At 48.2% G+C, this 24,763-nt stretch overlaps 9 protein-coding genes across 9 annotated transcripts; 2 read left to right on the plus strand and 7 right to left on the minus strand.

Annotated features, from left to right (window-relative positions):
* Window positions 1-13: 13 nt before the first annotated feature.
* Window positions 14-2,800, minus strand: GYP2 (Gyp2p; the record flags this gene model as incomplete). Its single annotated transcript, XM_024858537.1, has 1 exon — window positions 14-2,800. The coding sequence occupies one exon, from the start codon at window positions 2,798-2,800 to the stop codon at window positions 14-16; it is 2,787 nt and encodes a 928-aa protein (XP_024713447.1).
* A 742-nt stretch (window positions 2,801-3,542) lies between these two features.
* On the minus strand, window positions 3,543-11,423 carry C7M61_003189 (uncharacterized protein; the record flags this gene model as incomplete). Its single annotated transcript, XM_024858538.1, has 1 exon — window positions 3,543-11,423. One exon carries the CDS (start codon window positions 11,421-11,423, stop codon window positions 3,543-3,545), a length of 7,881 nt encoding a protein of 2,626 aa, XP_024713448.1.
* A 1,476-nt stretch (window positions 11,424-12,899) lies between these two features.
* PR26 (proteasome regulatory particle base subunit) lies at window positions 12,900-14,144 on the plus strand (the record flags this gene model as incomplete). Its single annotated transcript, XM_024858539.1, has 1 exon — window positions 12,900-14,144. The coding sequence occupies one exon, from the start codon at window positions 12,900-12,902 to the stop codon at window positions 14,142-14,144; it is 1,245 nt and encodes a 414-aa protein (XP_024713449.1).
* A 29-nt stretch (window positions 14,145-14,173) lies between these two features.
* On the minus strand, window positions 14,174-15,739 carry SMP3 (glycosylphosphatidylinositol-alpha 1,2 mannosyltransferase; the record flags this gene model as incomplete). The annotated part of the gene is made up of 1 exon (XM_024858540.1): window positions 14,174-15,739. One exon carries the CDS (start codon window positions 15,737-15,739, stop codon window positions 14,174-14,176), a length of 1,566 nt encoding a protein of 521 aa, XP_024713450.1.
* A 396-nt stretch (window positions 15,740-16,135) lies between these two features.
* On the minus strand, window positions 16,136-17,995 carry UTP5 (Utp5p; the record flags this gene model as incomplete). Its single annotated transcript, XM_024858541.1, has 1 exon — window positions 16,136-17,995. One exon carries the CDS (start codon window positions 17,993-17,995, stop codon window positions 16,136-16,138), a length of 1,860 nt encoding a protein of 619 aa, XP_024713451.1.
* A 1,134-nt stretch (window positions 17,996-19,129) lies between these two features.
* RHO3 (Rho family GTPase) lies at window positions 19,130-19,811 on the plus strand (the record flags this gene model as incomplete). The annotated part of the gene is made up of 2 exons (XM_024858542.1): window positions 19,130-19,160; window positions 19,204-19,811. The coding sequence occupies 2 exons, from the start codon at window positions 19,130-19,132 to the stop codon at window positions 19,809-19,811; spliced, it is 639 nt and encodes a 212-aa protein (XP_024713452.1).
* Window positions 19,812-19,987: 176 nt separating this feature from the next.
* C7M61_003194 (uncharacterized protein) lies at window positions 19,988-20,461 on the minus strand (the record flags this gene model as incomplete). Its single annotated transcript, XM_024858543.1, has 1 exon — window positions 19,988-20,461. One exon carries the CDS (start codon window positions 20,459-20,461, stop codon window positions 19,988-19,990), a length of 474 nt encoding a protein of 157 aa, XP_024713453.1.
* A 108-nt stretch (window positions 20,462-20,569) lies between these two features.
* On the minus strand, window positions 20,570-22,546 carry DAL1 (allantoinase; the record flags this gene model as incomplete). The annotated part of the gene is made up of 1 exon (XM_024858544.1): window positions 20,570-22,546. The coding sequence occupies one exon, from the start codon at window positions 22,544-22,546 to the stop codon at window positions 20,570-20,572; it is 1,977 nt and encodes a 658-aa protein (XP_024713454.1).
* Window positions 22,547-23,581: 1,035 nt separating this feature from the next.
* ETR1 (Etr1p) lies at window positions 23,582-24,727 on the minus strand (the record flags this gene model as incomplete). The annotated part of the gene is made up of 1 exon (XM_024858545.1): window positions 23,582-24,727. One exon carries the CDS (start codon window positions 24,725-24,727, stop codon window positions 23,582-23,584), a length of 1,146 nt encoding a protein of 381 aa, XP_024713455.1.
* Between the last annotated feature and the right edge of the window lie 36 nt (window positions 24,728-24,763).

The raw sequence follows: 24,763 nt of genomic DNA on the forward strand, positions 1-24,763 counted from the left end.
TTCTCGTTAAATATCATGTCTCAAACTCAATGAGATTTCCGTCATTATTTTGCTTTTTGCGATCCTCCGAAGCTTCAGCCTTCTTGAGAGACTCAATCCTCTTCTCTTCCTCCTTGGTGTCGTTGACAGAGCCAACCATAACCTGTGCCTCGGCTCCAAGGACAAGATTTTTATCGTTCTCGTCGATGTCGATAACTCCAAAGTCATCATCTCTTTCATCCTCCTCTTCTTGTGCTTTGGAGGACTTACCTGACTGGACAGACGAGTTGTCGCTATGCTGAGGTGGTGTAGCTTGAGAGTCCATACGACGACGCACCTTCTTGGCCACCTCACGTCCATCAGCGATAAGTCCATCAAACATGTCTCTCAAGTTACGCATGGTATTCATCTTGGAGTCAAGCGGCTTATCAATGTGGAAGGACCCACGGAAGGTATTGCTGAAGAAAAGCTCGTAAGTCTCATCAGCTAAGACCACCATCCTGAAGGTAGGCAAATTTAGGTAAACGGGAGTATTAGGGTTCAATGCAGCATTACTGGAAATTGTGTTGTCGATCTTAAGCTCCTCAATCAACACCTCTTCATCTTCAACTGGCTGAGCATACTCAAATGCTCTTTGGATGAAAGTGCTGGCCGCAGAAAGATATCTCTCGAGTTGCATATTTTCAATTCTCTGCTTATCGAGATCAAAGCTTTGTGGAATTTGGATACCCTCACCATTCGGATTGCCTGACTCTTTCTGTTGCTTGTAGAGCTCATCAGCAATAGCATTTTCAATGGCGGTCTCTGTAAGAGAATCTAAAAGTAAACCCTTCTTCCATGGGGATGTGATGTAAAGCAAGTCTTCGGAAATTGTCAAAATTCCCTCTCGGTCAACCTTGTCATCCTTGCTGTAAAGTGAAAAGAAGTTGGAGATAGACGTGAGTAAGTCGGGCTCTAAAAGCTTGTTCAAACCAACCACAAGGTCAGCCAAGGAGAGTGAACCTTCGGACTTGGAATCCCAGTTATCGAATAGTCTTTGAAGGAAAGCCTCCTGCTTAGCAGCGTCGTCATTAGGTTCCGTCTCTACCCAATCACAAATCTGCTGCATGAAGATTTTGAATGCGTCAAAATGCATTTCTGAAGCACCTGTGCCGACCGTGATGGTGGAGGTGACGATAGAATAGAATCTGTCATAGAGTAACGAGATATCCGTCTGTGAAAGGTTTGCTGTCTTTGGCAAATTTCTCAACTCTGTTCTCTTGACAAAGGTGGTGATGCTCAGGAAGATGGTATTTCTGTGCTTAGCTCTATGTCTCTCAATGACCTCTTCATTGATCACCGAGAACTCTTTGAAGGCGGTAACCATGAGCTCTTGGAATTTTGTAACCAGACTGTATTTGGGGTTTGGAGCGTTAGGATGAGCGGACTGGTCTAAGGTGAGAAAGTACTCCTTGAGGATGGAGACGAAGGTGCCGTCATCTTCTGCCTTCAAAAGCTCCTCACCGTTAACCTTAAGAATGGCCAAGGCCACCTGGAAAAGAGTCTTGGGACCCTGGAGGAAGAATACATCGAGGATTCTGAATGCAAACACCAAGGGCATGGATGTCAAGTATAACGAAAGGAACCATGGAAGAGAAATGACGGACAATTGAATGTCGTATTTCGAGATGTGATTCCAGAGCACGGGCATGGAGTTCTCCACGAGTGACTCAAACACACGTTGATCGAGCAAAGTGCCGTACATGGTTCTCGAGTAGTAGCCTGGGACCACGCGATCGATCAACACATTAAGACACCAGAAGGCCTGTTCCTCTGACATGTAAATAAGCAAAGCCGCCACCACGATGTTCATGGCCTGGCAGTAGCCGATATCGGGGTTCTTCCACGAGTAAGCCGTGAGCACTCTGCGTAATCTATCGATACCCTCCTTGTCCTGGTAGGCAGCGTACTCTGGAAGCGATCTGTTCAAATCCTTCTGAATCTCCTCGATGGCCACGGACTTCTTGCCCTCGTTTTCCTTGAGAAGCGTTTCGTACTCGTTGGTGTGGTCCAACCTGAGGTAGATAGAGCCACAGCACAACTCCCAGATCTCGCCTCTAAGCCTGTTCGGAAGGCCCACACGTACGAGCTTGTAGAACATGGGTGTCTTGATAAGCGACAAATTGCGGCCGTCGACCCGGAAGAGGTCAAACCACAACTTCATCTTGGTCTTGTCCCTGTTGGCCTTAGCGTCACCAGGGAACTTGAACTTGACGCCCAACCCGCCGGGAGGCATGTGTTCGACCTTCTCGTTGCTGACCTTGTTCTTGGCCAAAAGGTACTCGGAGTAGCACGTCTGGATAAATGGCGGAAGCTTCTTGACATTGGGTAAGTTCTTCTTCAAGGACATCTTCAACTGCAGCGAGAAGCGCTCACTCTCGGACCGCAAGCCCACGAGGTAGATCTTGACGTTGATCCGGCTGTGCGTGCCAATGGACAATGCAAAGCCATAGGAGCTGGTGGGGAGCCTCTCGACCTTCTTGACCGTACTGAGGTGAATCACGAAGGAGCAATTTCTGCGGTCGAAAACGTCCCGAAACACAAGAAAGTGCTGTGTCAAGTAGATCCGGCCTTGCGGATACAGCACGTTGTAGGCGTCTCTCGAGTTTTCTGGCTTGCAGCTGATCTCCACCGCCAGCTCATCTAGAATCACCTCTCCGTCCGGAAGGTTGTGTTCTCTGCAAAAGGCCTCGTCTCTAGACAAGCCATTAGCCGGGGCCCTGTCCAAAACCTGGTTGAACGTGTTGACGGCCTTATCTTTGAGGGCCTCAAAGAACGCCATTTTGGGTTACTTGAAGAAGACAATTGAGGTATGGCTGTATAGTCTTGGTTGATAGGCCCGCTGCAAGTCCTTTTGTCTGGTGCACTGGTCCACAGACGCTTGGCACACGTACCACCCGGTCAATCCAGGGAATGATTCTTGAATTTATTTTGAATTGTTTGTGGAGTATTTTTTAGAGGATGGCTTTTTTATTGCATGATTATTTTGGCAAAATCGGGTGGGGGTGTTTTCGCTTATCGGCTAATTTCGGCAGAACGTTGCAATCTGGCCGCACAAGCACAAATGCTTAACCAGCGCGGCGTACTATTTATATAAGATTTGTGAATGACCCGAGGTTTTGGAATATGATTTGAAGATTTTTGTAGTGAGAGAAATTGGTCAATTGTGAGAGGATTTAGTTGATCGAGATGTTTGATTTGGAAATTTGTACTGTGATTGGGTTTGGAAGTACCGGTGCTATCTTATCATTAGATCGCTTTATCACCTTACTGATTTTAAGCGAGTGGCTACTTAATGTAGAACAGGTGATATTCAGCTCAACAGCCTTCTTTCTAAAATTTGTCAAGGTGAAAATGATGATTTTTAGCAATGTTAGAGAAGTTCAATGCCAAGGTTGGGAGCCTTTATTTGAATCACCAGAATTATATCTGCTACTCATTCAGAGTCTGAAAATCCTGTTGATACCATCCTCGTCCTACACCACCTTAACGTCTTGGTCTATTAATCAAGTAATATGTACATGCTAGGTATGCGTGGGGCCATGGTGTTGATCTTGGCTCTTAATCACCTTGTGCAACCGATTGACATTTTGAATCTCTCCAGTTGACTCCTGGGAGTCCGTCTGCTCCAAGCCTTCCTCTTCTAAGTCCTCAAGAGACACGTAGTGCTTGAAATCACGAATCTGCTTGAGCGGCTGTTTGGTAGCCTTTCTGTCTCTGACCTTGAACTTGTTTCCGATAATCTTGCCGGTATGAGCCAAGATGATCCGGATCACCTCCCTCTTAATGTGAAGCACGAAATCCTCGCCCGACCATGTCTTCTTCTTGAAATGCAAAAGCGGAATGGTGAGCATAAGACGGTGGACATCAATGATATTGAGATGCTTGGGCGCCTTGAAACTGACTCTAAGCTTCATGGATGTAAGCTCGATTTCGTCAATGACAAAGAACTTGGAGGATCTCTTCATGATGATGGAAAGGTCATCCGTGGCCTCACCATCCTTCTCTTTCTTCGACTTCAAGCCCAAAGCTCTTCTTGTTTCGGAGTTGATCGATGGAATGTCGGTAGAAGAAATTCGTGAAGAATTGTCCCAGCTACCGGAGTCGTGAGAGCTTCTAGATGGCGACTGAGGAGGCGACGAGGCCAATGGACTTCCAGGATTTCTTTTGGCAATGATCTTCCTGAATGGATTGATCGAGCTCACCTTGGTCTTCGATCCACTGCTTTCGGTGCTCACAGACCCATCCAGCTCGTCTGACGAATCACGATCTCTGCTGAAGCTTGCACTTCCATTTGAACGTTCGTGTTTGTTGTCCTCTTGTTTGTCATCGTGGGGGAAGAGGTAAGCAAGAAGCGTCTGAGCTGTTTCAAGATCAAGCTGGAGACTGGCCAGCTGACACTGTAATTTGGCGCTTCTCATGACCCTGATACCACCAACACGACTGAGCATCTTCCACGTCATAGCCACAACGGGCTTGTTCTTATCATAGCTGGGTTCGTCAATCAAAGGCAGCATGAAGTCGGGATACACTGCGTTTCGACGGAGATTGAAACCTTGCATCATGGAGATTTCCACAAGATTGGTGTTTGAACCGTCAAGCATATCAACACGCTGAAATTTGGATGGAGCCATGGCCAAGTCCACCAATGGCTTGTCTGTGTCTTCCAAAAGATGCCAAATAACCTGATCGGCATAGATGTTCCAGTACTTGCCAACTCCACGATTTCCCTTCCTCTGCGAAGAAACTTGCTGCAATGTATGGGTGATGATGGCAAGCTGAACGTAGGTTCTGTCCAATTCTAGCTCAACATGGGAGACGCCCCTCTTGTCCTCTGCAGTGAGGTTACGATCTTTCAAAGAAAGAAGCGTATGTTGACACAACGCAATATTACGTTGCAAAAGCTTCACCTTGTCTGCCAAACCGGTAGTGTCTTCAAGTCCTGAAAACTCAATGATCTGATCAAGTCTCAGGTGGAGTTGCTCCTTGGCTGACTTGCTATCCAAAAGAAGATTGAGCAAAATGTAGTACATGGACGAGTACTGCTGGGATGTGGCATTCACCACTACCTTGGCCAAATGGACACTGAGCTCGTCGGCATGTAGATTTGCCGCAGACTCCATGGACAAGAAGTTAGGTTTTTTGAGCATCAACGCCATCGAAGTCTTCTCCAAAACAAGATCTTTCTGAAACCATGTAGTGTCCACGCAAGCCTCGTAGTCGACCCAGGGAGGCCAGGCTCGTTTCTGATGATCGTCACCATAGGGACTCTCGTATGTATGAGGAAAGTTATCTCTGTGGAAAACAAACGCATGCATGTCTTTGAAGAGAGTACCATGACGAGATTCAACAGCATTGACCTCTTCACTATTACTGTCACTGATGATATCGTCTGTTCCAGCAATGTTCTCCGAGAGAATACGCAACTCAATGTCTTGAGAGGTCACACACATAACCGAATCGGGGTCCAACTCACACTCTAGCTGAATCTGGGGTCTGATGAATTTGACAAGATACTTGTACTCCATTTCGTGCTTGTCGTTAGCCAAGCTATTAAGGTATTCCTCAAATTCCTCAATAACATCTCCCGAGTTCTGGAAGGTCAGCTTGAATCCTTCTTCATTTTCTCCCGGAGGTTTCTCATTTGCAGCACGGTTACGCTGCTCAGCAAAGCACTCTATGAGATCCACCGCCTTCTTCGATATCATGAGCGTTTCTGTACGCCTGGTTCCGATCAACATCATGTATGTTGTGACAAGATTTCTGACACGATTGTTCCATTTGAGCTTGAGGTTATGGAAAAGGAATCTATTGTGGAACTCACTCACACCAGAGTTCTCGGATGTTATCTCATGAGCCTGATCAATGGATTTGAAGCTGGAGTATAATGAGTGAGCGGCCGACTTACGTCTCGCAATATCTTCCTCACCAAGGTATTCATGTACGGAATAACCATTCTCCTTGTCATCAAACGCTTCGATGTTTTCAGCACAGTCAGCGTACATGTCTTTGACGACATCAATTCTCTCCTTTCCTTCCTTGATCAGCTTCTCAAGACGTACCCTTTCGGTAGGGTCATTCTGGCCTTGAAGTTCTTGCTCATCGGTTTCAATCTCAGTACGAAGAATGTTGGCTCTCTTTTTCAACAAGTCGGCCTGAACGGTATCTGGACTCTCACCACCAATGTAGCACACATGAGATGGCTCACGTCCAAAGGGGTACTTGTGATCTTCTCTCTCCAAAGTGAACTCTCTGAAGTAGGTGTACCTAGGAGTGTGGAAAAATGGAAGTACCTCAATTATTGGATCCGGAGAAAGCTCTTCTCTCAGCTCAAGTTCCACAAAGTCGTCTTGATCTAACCAGGCTAGGTCCTCTGGGTTGCATTGGATGCCATGAGACCAGCTGGTGCTCTTGAGATGCCTTACTCTGTCATCGAGTTCTTCTTGATACTTTTCAACACTCAATGGTTTGTCCACTTGGTTTGTAAGGTAAGCGATAATGTGACCACGAATCGATGGGTCCTTAAATGTTGCTTTAATGGCACGAATGTCAGCTTCACAAACACGAACCTCTCCTAGGTGAAGCTTCATGTGATGCACCTTCTTGTCGATACCCAATTTCTCATTAATGTACCGAATGACCTCCTTTCTTTGATGAAGATCAATGTGACATTTTTCACTCTTACCCTTGAGACCGGTGACAATGACACGAGGACCATCCTCCAGATTCTCATACGAAGTGTACATGTGACTGACAGCGAGAGGCTCTAGGATGAGCTGGTACTTGAATGTCACCAAGTGGGTGCCTGTTTTCATGGACGCCTTATCAGCCAATTTGGGGAACAACTTGCCTTGACGAACGGGCATACTGACAGTATGCGAGATCGAATTCCACCAGTAGAAGAAGTAGGCAAACGCAAGTGGTGTCAAGTAAGCTGTATTGTGACTGTTGCCCTTCTTGGAAACCGAAGTGACACCTATAGCCAAGTGGAGATAATCGGACCGGAAGCCTTCATAGGAGTCAGGATGCCAGTCGAACTCTGGACTTGTTACCACAACATCATAGTGAGGAATGAATTGGTCGGTACGCTTGTGGTCCGCACTGACATCACGACATTTAACGTCTTCATTTCTTTCGAAAAGAAGACCTAGACGCCACTGCACTTTTTCATCCGATGAAAACTTCATAACGTGTTTTTGGAAAGTACGCCTCACATCAATATCTTCAAGAACAGTCTCATCAAATGGGTGTGAAGAGCTCCACGGCATATCGCTTCCATATGAACAGTCAGGAACTCCATAAACAAAATCGTAGGAATTCAACATAATGAGCTCTTTCTGGTCGCCGGTATCATTGAATTTGAGCTCCACATCGTGCTTCCAGCTCCACATGTAACCGGCACTTTTACCAACAATATCGTAAGGATCTGAAGAACTCTTGATGTGGAGACACAATTCGTTAGGAATGTCGAATCTGAGTTTTCCATGCAAAATGAGACTCAACTTGTCCCACCAGCCAATTGGCGAATCGTCGATTTGAGGCTTGGAGAAATTGTCCAATGCACCTGCTGCACTCAGAATCGCCGCCAGGTACGATTTGGACCAATTGAGAATACATGGTTTATCCGTGTCCACTAAACACGAAAGGTCGAACATTGCCTTGACAGGCGTGAGTGTACGAGGAACATAAACCGAGTAGAAATTGTCAACCGACTTTTCTCTCTTGGTGGCAGCAGCAAATGGAACGTAGATATGTCTCATTTCCTCTTTTCTGTGAACAAGCTTCTCATTGATGACAAGCTTACCGTGAAGGTCCATGATATTCGTCCCACGCTTGCCACAACCAGGGAAGGTAAGTAAAGGTAATGGATAATCTTTAAGCGAAATGTAGAATGACGAAGCACGAAGACGAATTTCCAACGGAATGAGAATCGAGTAATCGAGCTTCGGTTGTCCTTTTCCATAAACCCTCAAAAATTCATCCACATCGTCGATCTTGGCTTTGTCTAAGGTAAGATCAAATTGGTTGAACGCAACACACATGATAGGAGCACCAGGAGCCAGTTTCTGGATATTGTATTTTTGACCCATCAACGGGTTGATCTTATCGTAACCAGATACCTTTGTCTTAGTCCGACGAGCCTGTGCAAATTTGCTCCGTTTGAGTCTGTTGAAATTGGTAATCCAGGACATGGAAATCTCCTCCTCCAATCTTTCCCTTGCACGAGCTATTTCAGCCTCGGCATCTTCCATAGTGAATATTGAAGTTTCACGATCCGTGGACTCGTCACCTTTTGGTAGCTCGGACGTAGAGCTAGTTGGCAAACTCTTGTCCAGGTTTTGTCTGAAGCCATGGCGGAAAGTATTTGCAAAGTTGCGCTGGAAGTGATGAGTATGGGTTTTTTTGCCCTTTCTTTCACCGAGGAAACGCCTCTTTTCCACCGTAGACGCCCTTGTAAGATCAATAGGAGAGGACTGGACCTTCGCTCTAATTTTTTTGGCTTCCTCTTCAAACAGCAACCACTTCTTCTCTCTGAGAATGTTTTCCACACGGCCCAACTGGTAGATAAGCCCGAGTTCCGCCTCAAATATATCGTCCTCCAATGAAAGATTGAATTTATCAGAGCACCAGCGGATCTTTGGGAATAAAATCGGGGGTTTCGCTTCGGGCATGAGTCTCTCAAACTCTGTACAGCCCGACCTGAGATTATCGAAATTATGCTTGACTTGCTTAGTAGCTTTCACCATCGTGATGATATTGTCAATGACCGTGTAAATGAGGTAGCGGAAAGGAACATAGATCTTGATGCTGTTGGATTTCAAGAAACATGTCTCCTGAAGAAGCTCACCCAAAGACGAATGGGTCTGATGGATACAAACCAATCTGCACCAAGCTTGGGTGGCTGGGTGAATGACATAGAGTCTGCAATTTAATAGATCGAAGATTGGAGAGCTTGAGGCGTCTGTGACACTAAGACCCTCTATCTCAAATAAAGTGTCAACATCATTCGGAAGCACAACCTTGATAGCGGTGGATTTGACATGAATATCAAGCTTGACTCGCTTCTGTGTACCCTTCATGCGTTTAAGTTCCGACTTTGTGTACTCCACCTCGACTGTTGGCTGGAAGAGCTTGAGCAAACTTCTGGCGTAAAACGCACACCATATGAGGAACATATCGACCATACCATCAGCTTCAGGAACCGTCAAGATCAACTTGTCGGTCTTCTTTTTCTCTGTGGTGACATTGAAGTTTTTGATGAAAAGAGCACTACGCTGCATGGAGGTGGTTTCTTCGAGGCCAGTAGCCCCAAAAGATTCCACACTCAGAAGGTCACTGAAATCGATGTCGTGCTTCATGATTTCGTCATACTCAGGCGACATAGAAGCATCGACTTTAGCAGCGTATTCACTTAAAACAAAAATTTCTGTCGTCTTTGCTTTCGAGAAGAAGTGCTCCTCGTTTCGATCAAAGTCCACCAAGTAGTCTTTGATGATGATTGAAACACCTTTTCGGTAGTCAGCCAAGTCAGTTTCTTCTCCTTCATCACCGATAATGTGGGATGGTAAACCGTCTTTGCAAATGATAGTTCCATGGATCTCCGAGGCCCTAAACGTAGCTTGGACGATACAGTCGGGTAGAATATCAAGGAAGTCGATGAATGTAATTTCTGTTTTCGATTCGGGCTCGTTGAATGTGGAGTCCGGATCCGTAGTGGTCTCCAAACGCTTCTGTTGCAACATTTGGTTGTAATGCTTAATGTGACTGTCTCGAAGCCTTCTGACCACGTAGAAGATCATATCGTTCACGGATTTGATGACAAAGCGCTTACTGAAGACTTTAAGCTTGACTCTGTGGGTGTTGAGGCAGTAAGCCGTCATGAAGTTCAATTTTGTGGCCACAACTTGATTCTCCTCGACATCAATGACCAAGTTCTTAATTTTGGCAAACGCTTTGAGAGAAGATGGAGGGTCCTCTGGACGAGTATGGAGCAGGAGGATCTTGCCAAGCTCCTTGGAGGAATACTTTGTGAGGAAGGTGGAGATGCTAGCCGTGGCGGTGACATTGTGAACAGAAGAACGATTGAATTCCTTCAGGTCCATTGCGGGAAGATGGAGGGTGGCTCTGGTTTCTGAAATACCCACCTTCACAGATGTAGCTCTCATCTTTCGGAGGTACTTACTCAAGGGCACAGCCAAAAATTGCTTCTGCTCATGTTCCGCCGTTCGCTTAGACTTTGAGCTCGACAGCTTGAGCTTCTCCATAAACGTTTCGATTTGGTCGAAATAGATATCGAAGGAAGGATGCGTGAGGTCCAAACTGGTCTTGACGTCAACAAAGAATTGATCTGTGTTTCCGGCCTCGTAGGCCCTGAACAAGTCGGACATGTCAGACTCAAATAAATAGGTAAGGGAAGGAACATCCACACACTTTGTGTCCAAGCTGAAGACCCGAAGCGAGTTGACGTATGCCGATGCCTCCAACAAGGTATTGAGCTTGTAGGACTTCTCTCTCCGGAGGGAAATCAAAGTGCTCGAGACATCAACAACAATGTGGTTGTACTCAGCCTTGAGGTTCTCGATACGGAGTTCCACCGAGGACACTATAGCGAAGGCCTTGACGAACTGGTCCAACATGGGGATGGAGTCGGAGGTGTCGTACGTTGGTTTTGGAGCCTTTTTCGGTTTTGCAGGCGTAAGGCCCGAGATCGGCGTGATGTGAGGACTCAGGATCGAAGTCAGCATGGTGATATCGCTGAGGTCCATCACCATATGGTTTCTCAGGTCTCGACAGCACGAGAAGATAAGCGAGGAGCCGAGCGACACAACCACATTTTGGAAGATCTTTATCAGATTCTCGTTCGGCAGGAGCTTCGATCGCAGATTCAACAAGTACCCGTCTATCACCAGGAGGCTGAGTGTGTAGGTGCTGGGGGTGATGTTGTAGGTGCTGTGGAGACGAGTGTAGTCGAAGTGGGCCGAAACGTCCGGACTGAACCCTTCATGGTGAACAGAACAGCGAATTACGTGAATGTCCACCTGGTTCATCCAGGTCCGTTTGAGCAACCAGTTGTAAGCCCAGCCGGGCACCCTGAACTCTAGGTGTTCCGGAATGACCGTCTGCAGCGATTGTGATTCGTCCAGACCGGCAGAGCTCTTTTTCTGCTCGACCGTCACGTCTATCAACGCAACGTGGACCATCCGATACGGCTCGAGCTGCAGCAGCCAGATGTTGAGCCATAGCGTAAGCTTATCTATATGGATGGTGGTGTGACGGAGGTTGATGGAGACTTTGCGGAGGGAGAACCAGCCCAAGGAGCGGACGGTGACGTGGGGGATCAAGTTGACCAAGAAGAGCACGGCCGCTAGCGCCACCACGATGGCAACGGCTATTAAGGTAAACATGGGATGAATCTTCAGTGAAAACGGTGATGCATAAGTCGGGCCGGTAATGCCGGATGCGCAGACGGAGGATATATGGAGGGCCGGTAAAGCGATTCTGGTGCTTTGTGGAGGGAGAAGTGGGAATGTTTTGCTCCGGAGGGATAACTGGGGGTTGTGCTTTTTTCCACCTTGTGTAAGTTGATGAAACTGGAAATCTTGCTTCGCACCTGCTTGACGCCTTATCTGCTGCAGACCGTTTTTGGCTTAGACGGAGTGCTTTTGGTTACGAAGAGTCTAGTATGTGGCTCTAGTATGTGGCCTAGTGTGGAAAAGAAGAGGTGCTTGTTGTAATTGAGTTTCACGATGTATCCTGTCAAGTACGTCAAATGCAGACGCAAGCCGGAGAGACTAAATGGGGCTTATGCGGGATTTGCGTAAGCGGGCATTTCAGCTACCGAGAGACATTGGAGGATTTAGAGAAGCTTAAGCTTTTTGGTTTTACTTTTGTTTTTGACTAAACCTTCAATTTCATTGGATCTGGCCGAGAGCAATCATCGAGGTGGCTCACGGCTCGGCAATACTCCGGTATACCCGAACGGCTGCCACGAAAAGTGGGTCTAGGGATTTACGGCAGTGCGCTTTGGCGAGGTTGCATCCAAGACGTTGAAGGGTTGGAAAGTGAGACAGTGGAATAATCCAAAGAAGGTGGATTTTGAATTTGTGTATTTTTGGTGATAAGTTTTTTAGGGAGCCCGCAATGGTTGCTGCCAAGCCGTTTTGTGAAAGTCTTGGTTATGTTCGTTTGGCACTGAGCAATTGGTGGTTGCTGGATACGCAGTTTGAATGTGTGGATGCCTGGTTTGTGTTTCTAAGACAGGCATAGTTGCTACATGGTGAAAGGCTCAACAGTCACAAGAGGGGAACAGCGGGATTAGGCGAGGAAGTGAGGGAAGGCTGTTTGAAAAAGAAAAGCAGAGGGTTTGTTGCATTGAGGCTTTGCTTTTAAGGTTTGTGGATATTAGTGTGTGGTGGATTTGGTAGTTAGAGGGTCACATAGATAGGATTGAGTGGATTCCAATGGGTAGCTGTATATTTACCAAATCGATGGATCCGAAGGCTGTAGAGCCTTAAATGATTGAAAAGCTGTTTTTATCTCATCGAAAGATAGATAACGTTCAATGGTCTGTATTGCTCTAAGGCAGTCTCCATAGCGTTGGCGCTTTTCGCAGCCATATAGAGTGCCATATAAAGTGCCATATAAAGTCGGTCAAAACACCCCCACAAACCGATTAACTACAATGACAGAGAAGCATCACTCTCTCCATTTCTTTCATCAACGAATCTCGTCAATGTCCAATACGTCCCCATTGACTGCCTCCAACACACCATGTTCACCGAATTCATGGTCGTGCGCGCACCACAATCTCGCCACACATACTCAATCACTCAGTACTGATCGATCCACCTTATCAATTTCCCCAGACAATCACACCAGCCATGGAGGAACTAGGTATAGAACAACCCGTCGTCTCTGCACATGCACTTCCCAGATCCAAGCCTGATTGGGCTCACATGACCGACGACAATTTGGATGTGTACTTGAAGCTCAAGAAATTGGAGAAAGAGTTGGACTTGTTGTTGTTACAGGAGGACTACATCAAGGACGAGCAGCGTCATTTAAAAAGAGAGCTTGTACGTGCTCAGGAGGAGGTCAAGCGTATCAGATCCGTACCTTTGGTTATTGGCCAGTTCTTGGAGCCCATTGATGAAAATACAGGTATCGTCTCCAGTACGACAGGATCCAACTACGTGGTCCGGATTCTCTCGACTTTGGACAGAGAATTGTTGAAGCCTTCTTCTTCGGTGGCATTGCACCGCCACTCCAACGCTCTTGTGGACATCTTGCCCCCCGAGGCCGATTCTTCCATTTCCATTGTCGGCGACAACCAGAAACCCGACGTCACATACGCCGACGTCGGTGGTTTGGACATGCAAAAACAAGAAATCAGAGAGGCTGTGGAATTGCCATTGACGCAAGGTGATTTGTACTCCCAGATTGGTATTGACCCTCCCAGAGGTGTCTTGCTATATGGTCCTCCGGGTACGGGTAAGACCATGTTGGTCAAGGCCGTGGCCAACTCCACAACTGCATCCTTCATCAGAATCAATGGTTCGGAGTTTGTACAAAAGTATCTCGGTGAAGGTCCCAGAATGGTCAGAGACGTTTTCCGTCTTGCCAGAGAGAACTCCCCCGCCATCATCTTCATTGATGAAATTGACGCCATCGCTACGAAAAGATTCGACGCACAAACCGGTGCCGATCGTGAAGTCCAGAGAATCTTGTTGGAATTGTTGAACCAAATGGACGGTTTTGACCAGACGTCGAACGTTAAGGTCATCATGGCCACTAATAGAGCCGACACCTTGGACCCTGCATTGTTGAGACCAGGTAGATTGGACAGAAAGATCGAGTTCCCCTCTTTGAAGGACAGAAGAGAGAGACGTTTGATCTTCTCCACCGTTGCATCCAAAATGGCCTTGGCTCCTGAGGTCGACTTGGACTCGTTGATCGTGCGTAACGACCCATTGTCTGGTGCTGTCATTGCCGCCATCATGCAAGAGGCAGGTTTAAGAGCCGTCAGAAAGAACAGATACATGATTCTACAAAGCGATTTGGAGGAGGCATACACCGCACAGGTGAAGAGCGGCACGGAGCACGACAAGTTCGACTTCTACAAGTAAGCAGGTGAAAGATGGTCATTTACAAGATGTTAGATTAGCTCATAGACGGCCAATCCTGGTTGCAAGGTCCGTGGATCGCTCCAATCGAGGTGGTCTAGGTCCAAATGGAAGGGTGTGCTCCACGTCTTGTTAAAATGAGTGGCGTCGAAGTGCGTGGAAAAGGAAGCGATCGGCGTCACCAAAAGCACTTTGGTGTCTAAGTTTTTGATGAGTGCATCAACAACCCCAATGTCAGAGCCCATAGCGTCGATTACATAGTTGGTCTTGGTGTCGTCGAGCTCAAAACCGTGATAGTCGCCGTCAAGACTGATGAATTGATACTGATGTTGCTTGTCTGCTAGCATCCATGTAGGCGGAGAGTAAGTTCTCCACCACACCTGGGTGACTCCTTGTAGATGCAGTGTTTGTAGGTAATCCAAAGCTGGTACAACTCCACCCTGGTGGAAGATTCCCATCAATACTCCCATCACAATGTTGAAAGCGAACCACAAACCCATGAAAATGGAAGATAGGCTGGAGGCTTCTTTAGCATCACCGTCGTATCCAAGACTTAAATCGAAACAACAGCATAGAAGTGGCACGATGGGAGTCAAAAAGCGCAACTCTTGATGAGGAACCAACGAAAGAAATAAAATCCCACTGGCTGCACTCAAAAAGGGCGTTGTTTTCCAGTATCTGTTTCTGAAGCGAAAGAACAAAAGCAATAAGCCGGGACCAAAAAGCTGTGGCAAGTTGGCAAGAACGTGAGTGTACCATGGGTGGATTCCGTGTTTCGCCAAATTGAGTGTGTTGGTGTTGTACAAGAGACTGTTCAACGGGGCAATTATCCACAGGCTGAGGGACCAGGGGTGCTGAAGAAGCTCTGAAACGGAAAGTCCTTGAAAAATAGCAGTATCAAGAACAATGCAAGCAGCTGAAGTAGCAGCGAAAGTAGCAGCAGCGACTAGAGGAAGCGTTTTCCATTTCCAAAAAGCTCCAGCCAAGTAGTAGCCTGGCAACACGAAAAAGCACGGAAACGTGATTCTGTTGAATGTTCCAAAAGCGACCAAAAAGCCGAGCGTGCCTGCCAATTTCACCAAATCACCAGTCCTCTGTTGTGATACATCCTGGCTCAGTAGGAACCTCAACTCGTTGATGATGTACACCGCAGCCACCACCAAAACGGTCTCCACAGAGTTGGAAAAGCAGTGACTCTGATACACCAACGTCACGTACAGAGTCAGCGTAAAGTAGATAGCCTTGATCCGCTCCTGCTTGGTCGGAAGCATCTTGTGAAGACACCAGTCTGTGACCATCCACGACAACACCATAAGCACCAAGCGGCAGATGTACCATATCTGGAGCGGCTGAAACCCCAAATAGTCTGCTGTTTTCATAATTGGCCAGTAGAACAAAACCAATGGAGCATAGCTTCGAGCTGGACTAGCCGAAGTAAACTCCCATGGAGCATTGACATTGTAGCCCAACCAGGCCAGAACAACCTCCAAGCTCTGAAAGTGTTCATCTGGATGGATGTAGGAGTCCGAAAGGGCCACGAGGAATCGGAGCCCGATCGTGAGAAAGTAGACGTATCTCCATGAAAGAAGGTGGGCCATTGGAGATGAAAATGCGAACTGGGTGCAAAATTCGGGCAGTGTGGGGGTGATGAGGTGGGAGGGTTGGAAAGTTGGAAAAGGTGAGATTTTGATTTGTAGTGGAAAGGAAATCGAGAAAAAAGAGTGTTGGTCGACGATTTTTGGTTTTTTGGGAAGTCGAGCCATTATGGCTTAGGCGACTATTCCCCGACACCAGAGCCCATGATACCAGAGTGCACACTATGCTACTGGGTGCTAGACCGTATCCCAATGCTTCACCAAAGATGTTCTTTTTTTTTTCTTTTTAATTGTTTGAAACTTTTTTTTGGTCTTCATTTACATGCTTTACTTAAAAATATTAATCTCCGCTACTTCCTCTACAATCTTCTCTTACCGATGTCTATTGATATGCACAGGTTAGGCCTCGTCACTCATGCCAGCCTCCATCTCGTCTTCACTGTTTTCGTAGTCGCCCACGCCATCCATGTCTATGTCGTCGTCCTCGTCGTCACTGATGAGCCCAGCGTGCTCTGCATCGTCGAGCTCCTCCACATACTCCACCTCTTGTTCTCCATCCTCGTCGTTCACCAACGAGCCATTCAAGATCTCCTTCTTCAAGCTGTTCTGCGATTGCAAGAGATTGAGTCTGCCTTGCAACTCGAGCAAACGGGGTAACGTGTCGGCCTTTTTGGTCAAGATGGAGTGCAAACTCGACAACTTGTTGCTGATGTTGGGTATGGAGGAAAGCACACTGCCGTGGATGACAATGACCCACTTGATCCAGAAATACAAGCCTTCCAGGCGTGACTGTTTCCTCGTGATTCTCTCAGCAAGTCTGTCTAGAAGAACCACCACAAGGGATGGGTCCAATCTGGCGATGGTGTTTCTCACAATCTCGGGATCCTTGTTTATGAGAACAGCGTTGTCAAGCAACGAGCTGTCGTTATTTTTCAATGCCTGGGAAAGCACAACAGCCAACGAGCCGGGTGTGTGACGTTTGAGCTTTTTCTTTCCCCTGCTTTCTGCCTGTCTCAGCTGCTCACTGAGCTTATTGATTTTCTCCTCCAACGTCTCGTCGTTTTCCTCCTCATCCACGTCATCCTGGAAAGCGTTACCTTCAGTGATGACAGTGTGTGACTCCTGGTAAAGCTTAGGTGCAGCGACATCGTGACCATCAGCTGTGTGAGAAGTAGCTCTGATTTTCTGCTTTGACTTTTCAATTTTTTGCACACCACTAAAGGCAAAACCGGCGTCCGTGAACCAAGGCAAGGCGTCGAAGTAAGAAACAGAGGCGTTTTCGAGCCAGGTAACATGCAAAACACCGCTGGAAAGCGCAACAGCGTTGATATGTAAGGTTTCGTCGTCGGGACTGGTGATTTCATCGGCAGGACGACCGAATTTGAGAGTGGCCTCGGAGCTCTTACTCAGAACGGCCTTGGTGTGCTTTCTCTTCTTCTTGGACTTTTCTGGGGTCGCCAGAGCGTTGCTTTCGAATGTGAGTGGGTTTTGGAAAACCTCGACGGCACCATTTTCCGTCACAGCCGTCAAGATGGACCCCACTGTGTCGTGCTGGTTCACAGCAACATGCTCAATAGCAGCCTCGGCCACAAGAACAGCCTTGGCTGGTGCACTATGGAAGGAATAGATGTTCACGAAACGGTCACCCTCAGCAGCTGTAAGAAAGAGGTCTTTAGAGCCAGGAACTGGCGTAAGTGTGTGGATGGGCAGCACGTGGGCATGGAATGTCTTGACCACCGATTTGGTAGAGGGGTCAACAAGGTACACGTTTTGAGTACCCACAAGGAGATGAGCCTTGCCGTTGTATTTGACAGACAGAACCTTGGAAACAGACTCGGACAACTCGATCAAGTCAAAAAGCGCCAAGCTCAGCACCAACTGGTGGCTCTGCAAGTCCCATTCGTATATGTTTCCGCCGATATCCGTAGACCATGCTGATTTCGATGCCGATGAGTAGTGGAAGTCAGTGACCTGGAGACTCGAGGGATGCTCCAATTCGGTCACAATGGAGTTCAGCAACGGCGAGTAAAGCAAAATGCTGCCGCTTGTCAATCCCAATGCAATAAGCGAGGTCTGGTCGGGCAGAACCCACAGTAAGGATGAGATCTTCTGGTTCTTCCCGAGACTCAAGGAAGTGTTGACCAGATCCTGGGAGGAAACAAGACTCTGGACTTTGACCTGGTGAACGTCCAAGGCCTGCACGGCCAGCGCTAGGTACGTTAGGCTAGGGTCGAAACGGGCCACTAGAAGCGAGGACATATTGAGGTGAAGATGTTTTTCGTGCTGCGATGGAGAAGTAGTAGGATGCCTGGTCATGTGACGTGGAAGGAAGGGTGGATAAATCGGGGCAGGAAGCAGCAATTTCAATACGTTACTGATTTGATAGTGAAATAAATTGCTGAATCTGGGTTCCTGCAAATTTTCAGCAACTTTGTAGGTATATGTGGTGGGCAACGGTGGGTACTCATCGCGATGAGCAGTACAGTGGTGATGAGCATCGAGGATCAGGTCCCCACTGAAAAATCGACATATCAAAAACTATGAATTATCATAAGTGCTAAAATCTCCCTTTTCTCACCAATTCTAGACAAAACCCACCTCGTATGTTGACAGACTCGGTTGGCTTTTCTTGGACCAGTACGGCTGCGATTTTGCATCCATCAGCATTGTTCACTGAGACATTGTCCTCGGCCAGCTGGAGACAATACAACCCCGAGTTTAGGCGGACTAAACGCGGTCTTATCATGCAACAGGCTACCTCAAAAAGGTCAATGAGGTGATTTACGGTGGACGTGGTGGTAATCTTCAGTAGTAGACGAAAAGAAGGAAGCCCTGTGGCCATTTGATCTATATGGCCGGAATTTACAAATTCTTCTGAAATTTCACCTCTCACCGCTTCACAATATCAATCCAATTAGTGTGCCGAAAAAGTGTGTCAATTGAGGCAGGGTCAGCGGGGCTTTTCCTTGTCTGGACACACTATGCCTCGGAATGGTTGCAAAACGCACTTTGGCGACACCTGGCCAGACCAAGCCCAGGTTGCCACTGCAAATTTTCACATTTCAGCCAATCACGAAAAAGCACGTACTTTTCAAATTCCCGATGTCCTCCAAATCTCCTCCTCGTCTCACTCTAAATTCTCCAGTATACGAGCCTCACCGATTAGACGAGGCAAGATCCACCACATCCAAAGTGCCACTACACCGCCACATCAAAAAAACTTCAATCCCAGTATTAAACTACAAACATTACTTCAATTTCTCTCCCCCTATAAATTCATACACCACGGCCTACCCCTGTGAAACGCATGGCTCCAATCGCCAGAGCCTGTCGGTATGCGCACGTCCTCCTGATATACGCGGTTTATCTACAACTTTAACTGACAACATCACCATGCCTCTTTGCGGCGGTTCCACCAAGACAAGTATGTGAAGTTATTAGTGTTGAAACGCTTTTCTAACTCCCAGTCCAGCGCAAGATCGTCATTTTGGGCGACGGTGCGTGCGGTAAGACATCGCTTTTGAACGTCTTCACCCGAGGCTACTTCCCTCAGGTGTATGAACCCACCGTGTTCGAAAATTACGTCCACGACATTTTTATCGATAGCCAGCAGGTGCAGCTTTCACTCTGGGACACAGCAGGCCAGGAGGAGTTTGACCGTTTAAGAGCTTTGTCGTATGCCGATACTCATTGCATCATGTTGTGTTTCTCCATCGACTCTCAGGACTCTTTGGAGAACGTCCAGCTGAAGTGGGTGGGCGAGATTGCTGACCACTGCGAGGGTGTCAAGCTAGTACTTGTGGCGTTGAAGTGTGATTTGAGAAACCACGAGGAGGAGGAAGACGACGTCTACCAAGCCCAGAGTCCGTACAACCAGAACAAAAGATTGATCTCGTACGACGAGGGCCTCAGCGTGGCCAAGAAGGTCGGCGCCTTGCGCTACCTTGAGTGCTCGGCCAAAAAGAACAGAGGCGTCAACGAGGCCTTCTCCGAGGCAGCTAGATGTGCGCTCAATGCCAGACCCAAGGGCGCCAACGACAACGAGCCCGAGAAGAAGGGCTGCGTGATAATGTGAGTCCCGCCGCGGTCTCCTCAGCATCTCCTTTGCTGCGCCGTTCGTGTGTCCACCCAGCAAAGGCTCCTATAGCATTGATTTGGACCAAAAGTTCCCTGCTAGCAGCAGGCGTCACCCGACACTATGTACATTAGAGCTATATATGAGTGCTCATGGAAGTTTTGTTATGGTAGTTTCTATTCCTGGAACGTTGCAGGCAGCGGCTGTTCCATGAATGGCTTCGTCAAAAGCTCCTTTCTCTCGTCCCAGATATCTTCCGACAGCCCCTGGGCTTTCTTGTCTAGAAGCGTCTGCTTGTAGAACTCCTGGATTTTCTGTCTGCGTTCGAGCTCTCTAGAGTCAGCTGCAAGTTTTTCAACATCCATTTCCTTTTCACTGAAGGAACCATTCCAGATGGCGAACCAGAACTTCTTCCTCTGTGCTTCACACGTTGTGTAAGCGCCGTATCTGTAAATATTTTTGATTTGTCCACCCAAACTGAAACACATTAGCACATCGTCGAAAGCAGACATGAGTGAGAGGTCTGAGGGAAACGAGGAAACGTCGTTTTCTCTTACCGTTTTGAGAACCTCTTTTCTGCGCTCATTGATTTGTGGATCGTCACTCAGGAAAAGCTCCAGAAGTTGTTGGAGTTCTTTATCGTCAGACATGAAGAAGAGGTGGTGGTTGATCGCTTCCTACTACTGTGCTCAATGTACAGGTCTGGGTGGGTCCGTGGGTGCAAGTGTCTTTTATGCAATGCTATGGATGCTATATATTTATGTCTGAAGAACACGTGGCTCAAGAAGAAGCTTGCCCATGGGCATATCCGAGTGGCCTTCGTTCAAGCCGAACACAGGAACACCTCTGACCAAAGTTTCGATGACTCTGCCCGTGAACTCCATACCGTCGTAGGCAGTCAATTTGTTTTTGAAGAAAGTCTGTTCATTGCGAACAACGTAGTTGGCGTTAGGGTCAAACACAATCATGTCAGCGTCGTAGCCAACTGCAAGCTTGCCTTTGGTGTGTGACAAGCCAACCTGTTTGGCAGTGTTCCATGAGCACCATTTGGTGATCTCTTGAAGCAGCACAGGTGGGTTCAAGCGCTGGCCCTCAGTGTACAAAATGGGTAATCCGAAACCAACGGAAGAGATTCCGCCCCAGGCGGAAAAGAAGTCTCCCTTCTCGAGGCCCTTGAGCTCTGGTGTACATGGAGAGTGGTCGGAAACCACAGTGGTGATGATGTCGCTACGCAAAGCCTTCCACAAGAGCTGTCTGTTGGCGTCCGAGCGAATGGGTGGGCAGCACTTGAAGTGAGTGGAGCATGCCAGGATTTTTTCGGCAGTAAGGGAAAGGTAGTGGAAGCATGTTTCGGCGGTGATGGGCAAGCCTTTGGCCTTGGCTGCTCTCATCAAGGGAATGGCCTCGTGAGTTGCCAAGTGGACGATATGAAGGGGCACTTCTGGGTGCTTCAAAGAGCAGTTGATGATTTCGGCAATGGCAGTAGTCTCGAAGTTGTCTGGTCTGGATGCGAGGAAAGAAGCGTAAAGCGAAGGGTCGACGTTGGCCAAAGCGTCGTCTTCCTGCTGTGCCAACACGATGGGGTCCTCGTGGTTCTCCTTGAGCACCTTGTGTGTGATTTCGTTAGGCTTGGCCAAAACAGTGTCGCTCTTCTCGTCCACGTTCTCCAGGTGGTTGGGGTTGGCCAATCTGGCGTAGCGACCAAACTGGGGCTCCGAGCCCTGGAGGTAAGGCGATTTCGCCAAAGCGGCTCTCTGTTCGTGAGGAACCTCCTCCACAGACTTGCGTCTTTCCTTATCAGACAACTTGTACTCGTTGTCTGGGTTGTGCTCGCTGACGAGATCTGCCACTTTGCGGGGCAAGAAGGTGGCCGAGTCTCCGAGGTTGAGGTCCTCCACGGCAGTAAGAGCCACAGGGTCGTCATTGGGGTCTGCCTCTAAATCATCGTCAGATGCGAGCTCCTCGATCTCTCCATTCTCGCAGTCATCAAAGGTGACCTTCACGTCGTAGCCGTTTGGTCCATTCTCTTCAATCTCCACAGAGTCCGTGCCACGAACGTAGAGATCGTGCTCCTCGTTGGCCACAAGCTTGGGGGTTCTTTCGCCCTCTCCAAGTGCCAACACTGGAGGGTTACTGTGAGGCTGCATTTCGGCGTGGAACATCAACATCGTAGGCTCTCCCTTAACCTTCTTCATCGCCTTGACAATATAGTTGGGTGTGATGGCGGGAAACTCGTCCACGCCGGACTCGATCAAGAAGCCCTTGAAGCCTCTCACACCCATACGGATCAAAGGCACCAAGTCCTCCAAGTTTGTAGGAACCATACCGCCCCAAAAGCCGACATCCACCCAGGTCTGGCCCTTGGCGGCGTTGATTTTGAGGTTAAAATTCGCCACGGTCGTGGTGGGTGGAATAGCGTTCAAAGGCATATCGATCACAGTGGTGACACCTCCGGCAGCGGCGGCCCTGGTGCCTGTGGCGAAACCCTCCCATTCGGTTCTTCCAGGCTCGTTCAAATGAACATGGGCATCCACCAAGCCGGGCATGATCACCAAGGGAGAAACGTCTCTGTAGTCCTCAGGAAGCACGTTGAAGTTCTGGAGCGTCTGGTGAGAGGCGGGGAGCACCTCGTTCACGATCGAGAGGATTTTGCCTGTTTCTATGGAAAAGATCACCGTGGCTGGAGCCACCTGGTCGTCCACAAGGACGTTGGTTGAAGCTAAGGCTCTAGACATGGAGAAGACAGTGATAGGCTCGCGCTGATAACAGGTCCGGTTTGCAAGAAAACGTTGATGCGGCGGCGGCTAAACGCACAGATAGCGTGTCAGGACAAAGAGCTGGAAAAAAAAGTGATGAGAAAAAAAGGAGGAGTAGCTTTTGTGAGGATGGTCAGTGCAAGTTATAGTAGGACGGAATCGGTGGATTTCGCAGCCCGGAGATCACCGAACAAAGAGGAGAGGCGTACTGAGACATTTGAGATGTAGTGGTGGGCGATGAAACTGGGTCTGTTTTTGGAAAACGCTTTTTTGCTCTTTTGCTTCGAATTTGAATCCGTCTTTCCATTATGGCCTTTTTGACTTCTTCTGTGGGGTTTGACTTACCGCGGTGATTCCGAGGTGCCGATGAGGTCTAATGTGAGACGGTGTGCAATGTGAGACAGCGTTTTGGGACAATGGGACGAAGCAAAAAGTCGGTGGCTTTTTCGTCGCCGAGTGGTCAGAGTGCATTGTCGTTTCTTTTTGGAACCTTGTCTTTTCTTTTTGTGTAGGTTTTTCGGCTGTTCACATGAACAGGCTTAAGCAGGGAGTACACTTCCGGTAGGCTTCAGGCAATAGGGTGAACGATGTGGCGGTTCAGATAGATTTTTAGCTATAAATAGAGAGGAGGTTTTTTGATGAAAATCGGTTGTTCTCTACGAAAAGTGCAAGTGGTTGATCGATGTGATCTGAGACACTGGCATTTACACTTTTCGCAGCCATTTACAGTACGGTTGACTGATATGGTGGAAGCTGAGAATGTGGAGCCTCATTGAAATACTAGGCTTATGGAGGATGGTCATGACCAATGTTACGATTGCTGTTGCCTTTGCACTACTTGATCCATAGAACAAGGAGTAGACCAAAATGACCTCAGTCTCTCGTATGACCAATGTAGTGGACTTAGGGACTATGCCTGGTTCCAGAGACTTCAGGCCAGCTAAAACCAGGCCAAAGACTACAAAACACACAATTGTCCTCTCTTCACTTCATTTTGTGCCGCAGGCGGGTCTATCAAAACTTGACAAGCTGCTTACCAGACTTGGAGGCAGCAATAGCGTCAATCACCACCTGAGCCACCTCCTGGTCGCCAACCTCGTTTTCCTTCAGAGGAGCGTCCAAGAGCTCGCCGCTGGTGTACCACTCCACAATGCGGTCAACGGTCTCTCTCTTCAAGTTGGGGTCGCTCTTCAACAACTCCGTCACCCAGAAACCAGCGCTGGTGACGTTCTTGAAAATGTGCAACGAAGTAGGCAACGTCACGGGCTGGTAGGACATTCCGCCGTATGTAAGCATCAAACCGTTGGGTGCCAACTTCCTGGCAACACCGGCACTGGACTTTCCACCGACACAGTTCAACGCAAGCTTGATCTCACCACCAGACTCCTTGAGCCACAGCTTCACCTGCGGGCCAAACTCCTTGGAGTTGTTTTGTTCCTCGGTGATCACATGGGTGGCGCCGCAAACCTCGGTCAATTCCTTGCGGAGCTCCTCGATCTCGGGTCTGTCTCTCACCACCGAGATGGAGTTGAAGCCCAAGAGCTTGGCGATCTGCGAGGCAAACTTACCCACGGCGGAATTGCCTCCGTTCTGGATAAACCAGTCTTTGCCAGGTGTCAATTTCACGTAGTGGGTCAACATCAAGTAGGCGGTGAGGGGGTTCACAGAAAGCGTAGCGCCCTGGTTGAGAGAGAGACCCTGTTTCTTGCCCGCAGCCTTGGACTGCTCTGGGTTGGGCACCTTCATCATCTTTTCGGCGTCACAGGCAGCGTACGATCTCCAAGTGCCGAAGTTGACGCTGGTGGGAATGGCCCAATCACCCACCTGGAAGTCCTTCACTGAGGAGCCCACCTTGATGATTTCAAAAAGACCCTCGTTACCGCCAACGGCCAGGGGCTCCGAAGTACCCAAAGCAGTGTTCTTTTCAGGCTGACTAGGGTAAACGCCCTGGACCTGGTTGATGTCACTGGGGTTGATTGGTGCACCCAAGGTCTTCAAGACAATCTCGCCTGGACCAATGCTGTTTTCATCGATTTCGTAGGAATGTGTTTTCAAAACGTCTTTGGGTTCTCCGTGGGTGGAGAAGATCACGGCGTGGGAAGTAAGCATTCTGAGCGGAGTACGCAATTGAGGTCTAGCTCTGGCAGCAGAAAGAAACATGGTGTTTTCGGACTATGTGGGGCCTTGCTGCCCTGG

Source organism: Candidozyma pseudohaemuli (assembly GCF_003013735.1).
Source record: "Candidozyma pseudohaemuli strain B12108 chromosome Unknown scaffold00007, whole genome shotgun sequence".
Classification (NCBI taxonomy): Eukaryota; Fungi; Ascomycota; class Pichiomycetes; order Serinales; family Metschnikowiaceae; genus Candidozyma; species Candidozyma pseudohaemuli.